The sequence below is a fragment of the Aotus nancymaae genome, unplaced genomic scaffold (genome assembly GCF_030222135.1).
Source record: "Aotus nancymaae isolate 86718 unplaced genomic scaffold, 86718_ANA_hifiasm-v0.15.2.pri h1tg000059l, whole genome shotgun sequence".
NCBI lineage: Eukaryota > Metazoa > Chordata > Mammalia > Primates > Aotidae > Aotus > Aotus nancymaae.
Genome location: NW_026988473.1, coordinates 37,749,303 through 37,766,087, shown reverse-complemented (window position 1 = coordinate 37,766,087; position 16,785 = coordinate 37,749,303). Strand labels below are relative to the sequence as shown.

General features: G+C 36.5%; 1 protein-coding gene and 1 long non-coding RNA gene across 2 annotated transcripts in view; one reads left to right on the top strand and one right to left on the bottom strand.

Moving 5' to 3' along the window:
- The window catches only part of LOC105720166 (uncharacterized), a 458,507-nt gene that overhangs the window by 12,827 nt on the left and 428,895 nt on the right, over window positions 1–16,785 (top strand). The window lies entirely within an intron of this gene.
- CCDC179 (coiled-coil domain containing 179) overlaps window positions 1–16,785 on the bottom strand; it is a 77,530-nt gene that overhangs the window by 1,484 nt on the left and 59,261 nt on the right. The window contains exons 5-6 of the mRNA XM_064365435.1: window positions 10,851–10,895; window positions 9,338–9,442 (exon numbers count right to left, since the gene is read on the bottom strand). Coding sequence (XP_064221505.1) covers window positions 9,338–9,442; window positions 10,851–10,895 — 150 coding nt within the window. The remainder of the gene's footprint in view (window positions 1–9,337; window positions 9,443–10,850; window positions 10,896–16,785) is intronic.

The following is a 16,785-nucleotide window of genomic DNA, read 5'->3' as shown; positions in this document are numbered from 1 at the left end:
TCCTGAACTTAAACAGGAGATACTATACATCTTGGTCAATATATAGAAGAAAAACTAGAATAGGGTTGTCACAGTAACTCCTTGTTATTGCTATTCTTTGAAAAGTGAAGAGAAGCCCTTTAGCAAAGTGAGTATTTGGGGCCTTTGAGCTTCTCAATGTTCTTTCTTGGAAGAAAGGTATTCTTTCTTTTTTATGGATTATCACAGCTTTTATAATTGCCAAATACCATTAGTGAAAAGTATCTGGATATTCTGAAGACAATTCCAAATCTTTGTATTAAGGGAAATGAAAACATAAGTACCAGAGTGAACTTAGGATTTTCATATTTAATATATCTTATTTTATATAATCTTATTTATTTGTGAAACATTTCAGTTGTTTCTGAAACCTCAAATGAGTTGGTGGGATGGATGATATAGAACAATTTTGTAGACATTTCTCTAAGAAACATCTGGCACTTCAAGAAAAAAGGGGGGGCTTTTTTCAGTTTATATAAACTTATTTCAACTGTTTTTGGGGGGAACAGGTGGTTTTGGTTATATTCATAAGTATTTTGTGGTGATTTCTGGGATTTTGCTACACCCATCACCAGACCAACGTGCGCTATACCCAGTATATAGTCTTTTAGCCCTCACTTTCCTCCCTCCCTTCCTTTCCCATGTGTCCCCCAAGTCCATTATATCATTCTTATGCCTCGGTGACCTCATGGTTTAGCTCCCACTTATAAGTGAGAATGAAGCAGCTATGTTGTCTGGGGTAAATACCTGGGATTCATTGTCTCGTGCCAAGAAAATTTAGGAAGTGGACACACCTGAGGAGTTTAGGACTGGAAGTTTAATAGGCCGAAGAAAGAGAAAGGAAAACAGCTCTCTCGCGCTCTCTAGTGAGAGAGAGGGGATTTCTGAGAGGAAAGACTGGCCAGTGGTGGAGGTGATGGATTTTATAGGCATGTGATTTACATAGGGCTCACAGATTGGTTCAATAAAGTATGATGTTTACATTGCATGCAGGGAAGGCTGACTACCCCACCCTAATCTTATTATGCAAATGAACTTTCCTCTTGGCCATCGCCATCTTCTTTGCTTCTTACTATACACGTCACTGGCAGAGAAGGGAAGATGGAGCTGCCATTTTGAACATGATTGGCACAACTGCCAGCATCTATGACTGCAGCTCAATTTTATAGACTGCTCTTTGTTAGAAAGGAAAATGATTTGGAGCTGCTTTTCATTAGAGTGAAAACATTAATAAGGACTTCCATACCCTCACTATCTGCCTAAGTAACTTCTTAACTCCTGTATCAAGAACACATGATATTTTGTTTTCCATTCCTGAGTTACTTCACTTAGAATAAGGGTCTCCAACTTCATCCAGGTTGCTGTGAATGCCATTATTTTCTTTCATTTTATGGCAAAATAGTATTCCATGGTGTATCTATAAACCACATTTTCTTTATCCACTGGTTGCGTGATATGCATTTAAACTTGTTCCACATTTTTGAAATTGCTCACTGCACTGTTGTAAACATGCATGTGTAAGTGTCTTTTTCATATAATGACTAATTTTCCTCTGGGTAGATATCCAGTAGTGGGATTGCTGGATCAAATGGTAGTTCTACTTTTAGTTAAAAAGGGGAGCTTTGGAAATGAAAATCCTTAGATGGTTTGTTAAGGGGCAAGTTATGAAAGAAAAAAAAAATTGATGGTACTATATATTGAAATGACAAAGGGATAGAAAGAGTAACCAAGATAATTGTATGTAAATCAATCAAGAGGTACAGGGTTCAGAAATGGTGGCAATTGTCTTGCACTATAGAAAGGTGGACTCAGGAATAATTCTCTTTTCCTTCCCATACCTCAAATTATTATACTTTATACTAAGGCATAACTTGGAAGGTGAAAATATATGTTGCACAGGCATATTTTAATGCTTAAAAGAGAGACAAAGATTATGGGTTGGGGTTACAAACACTGGTATGTCAGCAAGGGAGGAGCTTTGTAGATATTTAAGGCACAATGATAGCTGTGTATAGTTGATGGTCCTGGGTTTCTGTATGGCAGTGTATAAGTTCCCTTCATTATGCAAAAACAAATGGTAAACAAAGCAAATGGGTTGAACTTTTACTCATAATATGCATTTACTCCAAAAACTCAGAGAGGAGGGCAAGTTACAGAAAGAGAATCCTCACAGTCTAAATAAAGAAGGAAAGTACTTTCTTCTATACTAATGTTACCTCTATTCTCTTCGGGGAAGCAAGGGAGTCAGTTTAATTTTTCATATCTCTAAATTTATTTGCAGTTAGGGGTGGCTAGTAAACCAATTTAGATCAAAGAAATTTAAGTGGAGCTTTCCAGTCTGACATATAAAGAGCTTGCAAATTGTTCCTTCCATCCTTACAATAATAAAAAGATAGAACAAACTGAAAAGCAATTAATCTTCTTACATTCATCAGAGAAGTGAGGGCACAAGGCAAACTACTGCCCTGAAAACCAGAGAGACAGACAAGTGGATGTGGAGAGTCAGAGCCTGCCAGGAATGGAAACCTTCTGCTAAGGCAAATGCCAGTGGGAACACGTCAACTTTATTTGATGTATGGCTGCAGGCTCAGTATGCATAAGCTTTAAAGTTAAAAACTTGGTGTTTAAGGAGGACAGTCTTAGGGAAGCCCCTATAGTTTCCTGAGTTTTACCTCCAGGACCCTCACCAGATCTCACTGTGAAGATCAGAGAACAGTCTTTTTTTTTTGCTTCTAGCAGTGAAAGGGGAAAAGTAATCATTTAAAAATATCTCAGAGCTCTTCGTTCTCTTTACCAGAGCATGCTCTCAAGAAAAACTATTTTAGAAGAGCCTTAATAAATTGGGTTTTACCAAATCACAAGTGACTTAGGAGAAAGGAAATACACAACTCCTGTTCCCTATAGCCTTCCTATTTTACCTAATGGGGAGGGTAGCTAAGAAGAAGTTGTGAAATTTACATCCCAGGAATAAAAAACTGCCCTTGCAGTGAAAAAATTATCGCAGTAAAAAGTTCTGATCTAACCAACTGTGATCATCTAACCAAGTTAACTATGGGAGAAATTTAGTTTATAGTTTAAATAATAATAGCCCTTCCCCAAAACTAAACCACTTTTGTAAAACTAATGGAAGGCCACCAGGTTAGGAGAATGAGAAAGGCCTGAATTCTGCTAAGATGCAGGCATAGTCAAATGATTACCAGCCATTATTTTGGAGGTCACAAGATTTGCAGCTTCCACTATTTGACTTTGACATGTCTTTTCAGGCTTTTGCATTTCTGATGACCAGACAGCCCACATGGAACCAAGACGCTTAGCTCAACTGGTCCTGTGGTCCCCACCCAGAAGTAGACTCACCTCATGAGGCATTTTCCACACCCCTATGATTTCATTCTGAACGAATCAGCAGCACCCGTTCCCATAGGCCCCTGCCCACAAAACTATCCTTGAAAAAGCTCAGCCTCCAAATTTTCAGGGAGACTTATTTGAATAATAATAAATCTCCAGTCTCCTGTTTACCTGGCTCTGTGTGTATTAAACTCTTTCTCTATTGCAATTCCCCTGTCTTGATAAATTGGCTCTATCTGGATAGTGTGTAAAATGAACCCATTAAGCAGTTACAGATACATCCTCACTTAAAGACTGAATTCTAATCATAAGGCTATGGAACCCTTCTTCCCCTACAACTTACAAATACATCAGTCAGTCTCCTGTATGTATCAGAGGATTCCAGCTTTAAAAATTTCAAGCTTAAAAAAAAATTTCAAGCTTCACATCTTATTTAAGAAAGAGTTCCTAGTGAGACCAAAAGTAAGAAGGAAGACAAAAATGAACCAGGGGAAATTTTATCCTTTGATATCACAGCTACAGTAAACAGAAAACACAGCCTAAATCTTAATCAGATAAGCATAAAATCTACACTAAAAGCTTATCTATCTTAGTTCCTGTTACCCAATACATCATGTCCAGCTTTCAATAAAAAATAACAAGACATATATACACCATGGAATATTATGCAGCCATTAAAAATGATGAGTTTGTGTCCTTTGTAGGGACATGGATGAACCTGGAAACCATCATTCTCAGCAAACTGACACAAGAACAGAAAATCAAACACCACATGTTCTCACTCATAGGCGGGTGTTGAACAATGAGAACACATGGACACAGGGAAGGGAGCATCACACACTGGGGTCTGTCGGGGGGAAATAGGGGAGGGACAGTGGGGGGTGGGGAGTTGGGGAGAGAGAGCATGGGGAGAAATGCCAGATATAGGTGATGGGGAGGAAGGCAGCAAATCACACTGCCATGTGTGTACCTATGCAACAATCTTGCATGTTCTTCACATGTACCCCAAAACCTAAAATGCAATAAAAAAATAAAAGGAAAAAAAATAACAAGACATGCTAAAGGGCAAAAACCAGTCTGAAGTAAAAAAGTAACCGTCAGTCAGATCCAGACTCAGATAATAGCAGATATTTTAGAATTGTCAGACTAGGAACTTACAATAATTATGACTAATATGCTAAGTTCTGATAGAAGAAGTGGACATAATGCAAGAAAAAATGGGTAATATAAGGCAAAATGGAAAATCTAAGATGAAATCAAAATAACCCTAAAAGCCTAAAATATTTTAATGGAAATGAAGCATGACATTGATGGGCTCATTAATAGACTAAGAGGAAACAAATTAGTTAGCTGAAATATATGTAAATAGAAACTTTCCAAAATAACAGTAAAGAGAAAAATTATAAAAAATAGAATATATTCTTCAAGAACTGAGCAACAATTATAAAAAGTCTAAATATTACCTGATTGGAGAAGAAAGAGGAAGAAGAAAAGAAGGAGAAGGAGAAGAAGAAGAAGTAGAAGATAAAAAAGTAGAAGAATAAGGAGGAGGAGAAACAGAATAAATATTTGACATAATAATAGACAAGAAGCTTCTAAACTTAATGATAGACCACAGACCACAGATCCAGAAAATTCATAAGATACCAAGCAGGATAAATACCAAAATAACTACATCTAGACATATGAAATTTAAACTGCAAAAAAAAAAAAAAATCAGACAAAAATGAAATCTTGAAAGAAGCTGGGGAAAAGTGATAGGATACCTCACCTAAATAGGAACATGAATAACAACAATTACATAGCACTTCTTTACAGAAATCATGCAAGCAATAAGAGAATGGAGTGAAATATTTACAGTGTTCAAAGAAAAAGAGCAGCAATCTAGGATTCTGTATCATGTGCAAGTATCCTTCCAAAGTGAAGGAGAACTAAAGACTTCCTCAGACTAACAAACACGAAAATAATATTTGTTCCTAGTAGACTTGCCCAAACAGCAATAGAAAATGTTATAAGTCAAAAACTTGGACCTACCTAAAGAAACGAAGAGCATTAGAAAAGAAAAAAATGAAGGTAAAACAAAATATTTTATCTGTCTTACTCTTAACTGATCTAAGAAAAATAGTTTGTTCAAAATAATAATTGCAACAATGTATGTGGTGTCTATATTTTATGGAGAAGTGAATGACAATAATGTTTTCAAGAATAAGAAAAAGAGAATGGGAATACTCCGTTATAAGTTAACTGCATTACCCATAAAGCACTATAGTGTTATTTGAAAGTGGACTTGAACAACTTATAAATTTATAGTTCAAATGCAAAGAAAACCACTAAAAATGTTATAAAATAGAACAAGTATAATTGATATGCTAAGACTGGAGAGAATATTAAATAATATAAATTACTCAAAACTAGAGAATGCAGAAGAAGAATGGAAAAGTAAAAGACACAAATGAAAGAAAAAACAACTATACAACTAAAAGACAGTAACAGATATGCACATACTAATTCACTAATATCAATAATCACTTTGGATGTCAATGATCTGAAAGACAAAGACTCTTAAAGTAAATGTAAGACACAAGTGTATGTTGGTTACAAGAAACTCACTTTAAGTATAAAGGCAGATAGAATCAAAATAAAGGGATGGAGAAAGCTATACCTTGCTAACAATAAAAGAAAGTTGAAGTAGCATTATTAATTTCAGACAAACCAGACTTCAGAACAAGAAGAAATTATCAATGATAAAGAGGGACATTACATAGTAATAATGGGGTAAAATTACATAGTAATCATTAATGCGTTTGTGCCTAACAACAGAACATCAAAATATGTGAGGCAAAAACTGATAAAAGTGCAAGAAGAAATAGACAAATCTGCTATCATAACTGAATGTCAATTCCTTCTAATGGTAGTTGACAGAACTAGCAGACAGAAAATCAGTAAGAATATATTTGAACTGAACAGCACCATCAGTCAATTGGAATTAATTGACATTAATAGTTACTTTATTCAACATCAGCAGAATACACATTTTTCTCAAGCTACATGGAACATTCATCAAGACAGATCACATTCAATGTCATGAAAACACACCTTAGGCCAGATGTGGTGGCTCACGCCTATAATCCCAGCACTTTGGGAGGCTGAGGCAGGCAGATCACGAGGTCAAGAGTTCAGTATTCACTACCAGCCTAGCCAAAATGGTGAAACCCTGTCTCTACTAAAAAATACAAAAATTAGCTGGGCATGGTGGTGCATACCTGTAATCCCAGCTACTCAGGGGGCTGAGGCAAGAGCACTGCTTGAACCCAGGAGGCAGAGGTTGCAGTGAACCAAAATCATGCCACTGCACTCCAGCCTGGGCAACAGAGCAAGACTCCATCTAAAAACAACGACGGCAACAAACAAACAAACAAACCAGAAACACACCTTCACAAATTTAAAAGGATAGAAATTATACAAAGTATGTTCTCAAACCACAATGAAGTTAAACTAGAAATCAATAACAAGGAAGATAGCTGGAAAATCCTCAAATATTTGGAAATTAAGAACATACTTGTAACTAACACATGTGCCAAAGAAGAGGTCTTAAGAAATGTAGAATATTCTGAACAAAATGAAAATGAAAATATAATTTATCAAAATTTATGGATATAGTGAAAATGATGCTTAGAGAAATTTTATAGCATTAATTTATTAGAAAAGAGGTAGATCTAAACTCAATAGTCTAAGATTTCACCTTAGGAAACCAGGAAAAAAACAGAACAAATTAAACTCAAAGTAAGCAGTAGAAAAGACATAAAAATTAGAGCAGAAATCTGTAAAACTGAAAACAAAAAACAATAGAGAAAATCAATGAGACCAAAATATAATTCTTTGAAAATATTAATAAAATTGATAAACTTTTACCAGACTGACAAAAAAGATACAAATTATCAACCTCAAAAGTAAAAGGGAGACCATAGCTGTTGAGCCTATGAACATTAAATTAACAGTAAAATATAACCAACAGCTCCATGCCCATAAAGTTGAAAACTTAGATGAAACTGATTAAATCTAAAAGGGATCCAATCTACTCAAATTCACATAAGGAGACATAGATCATCTAAATAGGGCTATTATCTATTTAAAAATTAGTTAATAATTAGGAATCTTTCAAAATAAAAAATACTAGACCCAGATGGTTTCACTGATTAATTCTACCAAACATTTAAAAAATAAACTTTACTAATTCTTTACAATATCTTGCAGAACATAGAAGCAGAGAGAATACTTCCTGACCCATTCCGTAAGCCTAGCATTATCCAAATACCAAAACCAGAAAAATATATTAAAAGAAAAAAAATGACAGATCAATATTGCTCATGAACATAGGTGTAAAACTTCTCAAAAAATTAGCAAATTGACCCAACCATGTATAAAAATTAATATATACAATCTGAGACTTATCCCAGGAACGTAAGGCTGTCTCAACATCTAAAAATTATTTAATGAAATCCATCACATCAAAAAGTTAAAGAAGAAAGATCATATGATCATATCAACAGATACATAATGAGAATTTGACAAAATCCAATACCCATTTATGATAAAAACTCTCAGTACTAGGAGTAGAGAGGGATGTCTTTGATTGAATAAGGAACGTCTATAAAATACTTATACCTAACATTGTAGTTACTGGTGCGAAACCAGATTTTTTTCAGTTAATGTTAGAAAGAAGACAAAAAAAGTACCCTCTCACTTCTGTTCAACCTCATAATGGAAGTCCTAGCTAATGCAGTAAGATAAGGCAATAAATGTTATACAGTTAGGGAAGAAAGAAATAAAACTATCTTTGTTCACAGATGACCTGATTGTCTAAGTAGAAAATCCCAAAGAATCAACAACAACGATAAAAAACAAAAAATTCTTGGAACTATAAACAATTCTAGTAAGATTAGAGGATGTAGGTTTAATACAGAAAATTCAATTGATTTCCTTTATCCCAGCAATGAACAATTTGAATACAAAGTTACAAACAGCCCACCATTTATATTAGCAACAAAAAATAAAATACTTAGGTATAAATCCAAGAAAACATGTGTAAAATCTGGATGAGGAAAATTATAAAACTCTTATAAAAAGAGCTAAATAAATAGGAGAAATTCTATGTTAATTTATACAAAGACTCAATATTGATAAGGTAGCAGTTGTTCCAAGCTGATCCTATGGATCCAACACAATCCCAATAAAAATTCTAGCAGGTTACTTTGTAGATTTCAACAAACTGATTCTAAATTGTATAGACAACACAACATTGAAGGAGAAGAACAGAAGATGACTGACATTACCTGATTTCTAGACTTACTGTAAATCTAGTTTTCAAGACAGTGTGGTATTGGTGAAAGAACAGGATTCAATGAAACCCAATAGGGAGCTCAGAAATATATCTACACAAATATATAGTCAACAAACCTAAAAATAGTCTTTTCAACAAATGGTACTAGAACTTGATAGCTGCATGGAAACGATAATGATAATCTAGACACTGACCTTACAACTTTCAATAACATTAACTTGATATGGATCATAGACCTAAATGTAATATATGCACCTGCAAAAATTCTAGAGGATAATACATGAGAGAACTTATATGACCTTAAATTTGGCAATAAATTTTCGGATAAAGAGCCAAAAGACTTAAATGAATAACCTTATGTAGTCAACTAACATATGGCAAAATAAGAGCTGGAATCCAAAACAACCTGTATTATCAAAGATACTCCTCTTTTCATTAAACCATATCACTTCCAGGAGATGACTGCAGAAGATATTAGATGAGAATTTGATTAGAAGACTTTTAAGACTGAAATGACAAATTTCTCAAAGAGAAAGGGAACAACAAAATTTATAGTGAATATTACATGAATTAAAATGAGGATATAAGTCGCATTTAATGATCTGTTAATTTCAGTTAAACCTGTATACTTACTAGGAGTCCTGGTTCTGGAATAGGAGAAGCCCTTGCAAACCTTTTACTCAGTCTCCTCTTCTCTTTCTTTAGGTTTTGCATATTCTGAATACGTTTATCTGCAAGCTTTAGAAAAATTAAAAGGAAAGAACAAATCATACTTTTTTGTAGCATAGAAAGGTAACATGCTGATTATATTTTTGATTTGCATCAATAAAAAAAGATAAACACCACCACCACTGCAAACGGTTTCCATAACTACATAGAAATAGGGGGGAAAATCCCTTTCATTCAAATGTGTGGTTCATAGGTGAAGAAAATCACATTGGAGCATCAGTAGAGTTTTCAAATAAGACTATTCTTGATTCTCATCTTACCACTGTGTACTTTTAATCAGATCCAGATTCATGGATTAGTGTGTTTATTTTTATTTTAAAAGTAATTTTCATTAAAGACTCCTAGGGGATTTTCTCTGTAGAAATAAGAAAACAATTATTTGCTTCCTTGAAATGTTGCATGACACACATAGCTTTTTATGCCACCATTGTATGACATCTACAAGTAGTAGAGACCTAGGAGATCAAACTCGAATGCTTTGCAGACAATGAAATACAGAAATAGAATAGAAAGGATATGAATAAGAAGAACTTTTTTATCTACTTCCAATGAAGTATAAGTTGGTACAATTGCTTTGAAAACAAACTTTTTAAAAAATTCACTGCCAACAGAATATAAACTCGAACAATTGCTTTGAAAACCATATGGCATTACTTTCTAACAATGAAAAATTTGCTTTCCCTATGATTGCATTTCTGCCTAAATAATCAAGTGAAATTCTTGTACATGGGGAAGGAAGACATGTACTAGAATGTTTGCAGTAGTACTGTTCATTTTAGAAAAATATAAAAATGATACAATGTCTAAACAAGAGAATAAGGATTAATGAACTGTGATGTGTTCCATGACAAAATATGGAGCAGCAATGAAAATAAAGGAACTATATACAGCAATATAGATAAATCTTAGGAAATAATATTGAGAAGGAAGAGTAAATCACACTAAATTTTGTGTGATCTTATGTTTATAAAGTTTAAAACCAAGCAAAAGCAAATAATGAACTTTTAGAGGCACATATGTAACAAACTGTTAAGAAAAAGGAAGAGATTGATGTAACTAAAATTCAATATGGTGGTTACCTCTGGGAGAAATCTTAGGAGGTAGAATAGAAAAGCATTCCCTAGCTGGATTCAAAAGTACCCATAATATTTTAATCCTTAAATGGGAGGCATATGATATTTTATAAATAATTTTTGTATATGTATCAAATGTTACATTAAAAACTAAGTATATAAGCTATTTAGTTTACCCTAGTTAAGACCATTCCAATAGTAGTCATGCGATCCCAGAGTCCCAAGAAATATATTGAAGTGTCTACCAGTACAAAATCTATTATGTTAGGGACTACTACATAAAGGAACAAGTTACAAGCACAGTGCTGAAACAACCAGAACCTAGTTCTTTACTTAAACATTACCTGCTGCTCAGTGACCTCTGAAGGATGATGATGTCTTGGTCCTTCCTATGTAATATGCAAAATCAAAACAGATTCACACATTAAAAAGTCATTAAAAAACAGTAAATTAGTTATTATAATAGGAAGAAGCCTATGCTACTTTTAAATTTATATATTATATGAATCATTTCAACAGTAAGAGGCAGGTTAAAAAAACAAAAAAAGGCAGGTTCAAAATATCTAAGATAAAGATGGTGGTGGAAGATGGAGACAGCATTATGATAAAAAAAAGAACCAGCTGTGAACCACCTTGCAGATAACAGGCAAAGTATGGAGACTTATTTGGGAGGGAAGGAATGTATGAGAAATCCAAAAATGAATGTTTCTACTTGCATAGGACTTCAGTGGTGCCATTGAACAATCTAGTCTTTAAGCTGGTTTCAAAGCCTAGGAATAATTGGTGATGTGATTGAGATCGGATGGTTTTCTGAAGCACAGGAAGCCTGGCTGTTAGTTTTTGAGATTCTCACCCCATCCTCTATTTCTTGATCATACCTTAAATATATCCTCCTTCCCCAATTTTGATCCAATCTTTTAACCAGAAGACCCAAGAGCAATCTGTTCCACATCTGGCAATTGAGAACTTATCCTGCTCCCTACTTCTGTAATTTCCACTCCACCTCCTAGGGCAGATCAGTGGGGCAGTCAATGTACAGATGAGGTACCTGACCCCTAGCAAACAGCAGGTGGGGCTTTTTCTTGTTTCAGGTAGGTCCAGCAGTCAGGATTTAGTCTGTCTGCTTCACCTGGAATTTCCCAACCCCCAGCACCAAACCACATTTGCAACAGCTAGAAGTGCCATGGCCAAAGCCACAGCAACCTGGAGTTCAAAGCCCAGGACAGAGTGGCAGAGGTGAGGTTAAGGGCCCCACCGGACTCACAGGGTTGACTTGGGAAGGCTCGATGTCCCAGCAGTACAGGCACATGCTGTGGAGCCTAAGGGTGCCGCCTGGCACCTCCTGCCTGTCCTGGACCAAGTGATTGTGGGACCCACCACCCACAGCCCTCAAGCCCCACCCACCCAGTTCCATCACAATTCTCTTTATTCTCCTTCCTGCTATGACCTCTGCCCTTTCCCCAGCTATATTTCAGTCCAGTGCAGGGAAGGCAAGGCCTCAAGTTGTCCAAAGTATCTTTGAATTATGGATGTCAATTTACTATAATTCCCTATATCCTATCCTTCTTCCTCAGAAAATTGCATAATACCAATTTCCCACCTTTTCTAGCCTTCATCTCTCTAGTCTCTCTCTTTATAAAGCCGCTTTCATTTGTGTCTAGCTTAGTCTCCATGTTTTGTCACTTCAGTCTGTCTATTGTTAGGATTCTCAATTCCACCACTTCATTGTTGTTCCTTCACAGCTTCTAGCTGGGTGACCCAACTGTCTGCCTTCTTCCCATTTATCTATACCAAATAAAGTGAGGAGAAGCTTGAAGATGGTTGCAATACATATTCACCTCCCCCTATTTATTTGTTTATTTTTGACAGAGTCTTACTCAGTTACCCAGACTGGAGTGTAGTGGCATGATTTTGACTCACTGCAACCTCCGCCTCCCAGGTTCAAGCAATTCTCCTGTCTCAGCCTCTTGAGCAGCTGGGACTACAGGTGCATGCCATGATACCTGGCTAATTTTTTTGTTGTTGTTGTTGTTGTTGTTGTTGTTGTTGTTTTTTAGTAGAGACAGGGTTTCACCATATTGGTCAGGACTGTCTCAAACTTCTTGACCTCAGGTGATCCGCCCACCACGGCTTCCCAAAGTGCTGAAATTATAGGCGTGAACCACTGCACCTAGCTGTGACCTCCAATTTAAACTGGGTCCTCAGTGCTGCTTACCACTTTTATGTTGCACCAGCTCTTTTCTGTGCTCTGCAGTATTCCCTTCAAATTGTCTTCTCTCTATTAAAATCTCTGAATCCACCATCTCTCAGACACTTCCAGCAGAAGTGGGACAACCTGTGCTTCACACACTGATGCTGGTGAACACATACAGTGCTTACTGTGCTCAGCACTGTTATGTGAATTTATGTGTGTTAACTGATCAATTCTTTAGACCACTCGAGGAGGGTAAGTGCATGATTATAATCACTGGGAAACAAGGCACTGGATGTTAAATTGCTTGCTAGAGGTTATGTTCTTAGTAAGAGGGGAAGCTGGAATTTAAATCCAGAGTTGGCTCTTAGACAATGTGCTTCTAATTATGTGCTGTGCTACCAATTTGCTTTTGAAGCCCTCACTGGGGCTGCATCAGTACCACCTAAAAGCCTGTAACCTTATCAATATCCACATTATCTTTTTTCCTGTAACCCTGTTGAAGTGGAAAAAAAAAATTGGCATCCCTTCTGTTGTCTCAAACAAATTCCTCCATTTGTATTTCCATACCATTTCCCTCCTAAGGGCCTCCTTAGATCTAGCTCTATGGATTGTTCCTCTCCTTGTTAACTTCTCTATATTGCCTCTTTTCTTTAAACATTTCACTACTATATGTTCAAATCTCCTCTTCTCCAAACTAATAAAGGAAACTCTTTAGATCAACAACCAACTGTATCTATTGCCCATCCCCTCTATATAAAGTAAATATTTATGAGAGTGATCTATGCCTCTGCCTTTTCTTTATGTTCAGCGTAAGGCTTAGCTCACTGAAAACTCCTTCAACTCCCACTGTTCCACTGGTGTCTTGTCTCAAAATGGTAAATCAAATGATCTTTCTGCTGAATTCAAGAGACACTTTCTATCATATGACTTTTGTATCACATTAGAAACGCTGAAAAGTCTCTCCAACAAGTTAGGCTTAGAAAAAGTAAACAGTTTTGCCCAAGTGTAATGTTCAAAACCATTGACTGTGCTCTTCTCGAAACTCTCCCCTCTGGGAGCAATTAGTGATAGAAAAATTGTATAAATTTCCCCATTATCACAAACCAGGAATTGACTTGCTATACCATAGAAAATTATTTGAATACTACTATTACATATCTTGCCAGGTCCTATGCATACAAAATTAATAAATTATTTCCCTTAAAGGCAGTTGCTGAGTATATCCCACAGACTCTGGCTGAGCAATGGATAAATAGAGTACACAGACACAGGCTTGCCTGTCAGCACAGCTAGGGGACTCCTGCTAGAGTCAGCAGCAGCCCCAATAAGCTGGAGATGCTCACATTTATTTAGTACAGATTTAATGACAAATGCCTAGTGCAAACACCATTTGTGGGTAGTTAATATTGTTGAACCCTCAAGTAGGGGGCAGTCCTGCACGCAGATGGTCAAAGGTTGGTTTCCGGGGAAATAGGTAAATAAACCTATCTAGATAAATTCCTTTGCACTCCCTTGTTATCTGCTCTTTGCTATTAGCTCAAGGTAAGTGGATTACGCTGTCTTCAGCCATAATCCTTCCCCAAAGCTTTTGCAAAATCTTCTGGCCTTCCAAGAGGGTTTGCATTTTTCTTATAATTTTTCCCGCCACCCTGACTGATCTCATACATCTCCCTGTTTTCTGTTTTTTTGCATCAGGTTTTGTTGATTGAAGAGTACCGATGTGTGCAGCAACAGGTTTGCCAGGCACAACAGTTACAAATTATCTTCTGGCTTTGCATCCTAGAATTAGTAAATAACATAAGAAAAACATGATGATAATCAGTAACATTCTTGAGTGTTACTTGGCACCTCAGTCCACTGTGTGCAACTAATGAGGGACCCCACTGGGGGTAAGTCAGTCCTTCCTTTACCAGTTACATTATTAGAGACTGGGAAGGGGGTGTCTGCCCAGGTAACAGCCTGGAAAAAAGGCAGATTTAGAAGATGAGCTCAATAGAGTGTAGCAGGTATAGGTAGCAGGCAAAGTGGGAGAATAAAAAAGGAACAAATTATCTAGAGTGAATGGTGTCTGCATCCAGAGCAGGATTTTCTCAGCCTTCTGAGTTGTCTTCTTCAGCATTTCCCAGGAAATGTCCAGGGCTTGTATCATGCAAGGAACCTGCATCTTCTGGGGCTGCAGGTCCTACAGGGTCATTTCTTTCATTTCTGGTACCAGTTTGGGTCCTAGCCACACCATGGTATAGTTTATGATGTGCTGGACTCCAAAGAAGACCTGAGGGGGTGTGAACATAAGCATATCCTCTTTCCCATCTTAGCAAATTGTTTGGACCACACCATACATTACTATTCAGTGATAGTATGGTGAATAGTAATGTATGGTGTGGTCCAAACAATTTGCTATAGGAATATGAGATAAGAACTGAAGTAGTTTGTCAGCAGGACGGGCATGCTCTGTGTGGCCTGCGTAATCAGAGAGTGCTATCTGAATATCTAGAGATAGGGGCAATATTGCTTCAAACTGCTTTTAACTCAAAGGAATTCTTATGACATCAGAGTCATAACCTAGCAACAGATTACATCATCTGCAGCACGTATATATGACTTTACTAACTGGCTGGATATAGGAAGATAGTGTTTTAATCCTGGTATGTGAGCAAAAAACTCATTCTAGGAAGTGTAGCCCTGGGGCAGTCTGTCCTATTAATCCTGTTTGGGACTGAATATTTTGGGTCTATGTGATATAATTGCCTCTGAGAAATAACTTGCTATTTCCTCGATTTCCTTTTTTTGCAGCAGGGGTAAAATACCTGGGAGAATCCAGGGCAGCATTGCCTTTTAAGATAGAAATCAGGTTTTGCAACATCAGTAGTCATGGCCAAGATAGGGTGAAGCCAATTAATATCACCCAGTAATTTTTGATAATCATTTAAGGTATATAAGTTGCTAGTATTTAATTTAACCTTTTGAGGCCAATTTATTATTATGCATTATCCTCAATTACTTTTCCTATATCTTTAAAATGAGAATGATAATATCCAACAATATAGTGTTGTTATAATCATTATAAATAATATAAATAAGGAATTGAATCCAGTACTTGTTAGGTAGTGGTTATTGATCATGGTAGTTATATTTTACTGTGGGTTGCATTGTAATATCCCTCAAATGAAAAGAACCTTAGATATCATTCAGCCCAATCTCCCACTTAATTGCCACTAAATGATATTGTCGAGGGGGTTGCCATTAACTGAAGACACTGCCTTCCCCTTGACAATATCTTCATTTAGTGGCAATTCTGCTTGTTTTGATTAAATCATTGATCGAAAATTCAATCCAACCCATTCAATGTTTTGACACCTCCAATTATTGAAACCTTCTCACCTACATTGATTTGAAATATGTTACTCTATTAGTCCTAGTTATATTCTCAAAGTCCTCACTAAACAAACTCATTATTTTCTACATGATGACAGGGCTGGGGAAGAGGCTGGTATTGTCAGAATCTAGAAGTTTGGAAGAGCAGTCCCATAAGCTAGGAGTCAGACCTCTGAACAGAGGAACACTGCCAATCTGAGCTAGAATTACAAGAAGTTGGACAGAGGGTAGTGGCAGAGTGGGGCAGGAATGGTCCTTCAGAGCTGGGGATTGGAGATTTCTTAGAAGGGGGCAGTTATCTGGCAGGTGTTGGTATGAATAGGGAAGAATGATAAAACCAGTTCTGGGAATGTGGAAAGATCTTGGAAACTGGAAACAACTGCTGTTAGAAACATTTGCTACTGCAAAGTCGATTGTCCTTGCTAAGATGACACTGCGAGCAATAACAAACAAACAAACAAACAAGATCCTATCTCCTCCACCAGCCTTCCAGTCTCCTTCCAGTCCTCAATATTGGCTACACCTACAAGAACTCCAGCTGGCTAAATTTGCAGCTCTTTATTTCTAAAAAGAAATAAAACATGAACAGTTCTAATCCTGCCTTCACAAAGTAGAATATGAAAGAGTGAACTTACATTTGAAGGACAACAGCTTAGTAAATGGCACCAACCATGTCATGCTAAACCACAAGCATTCCTTCAATGATACTT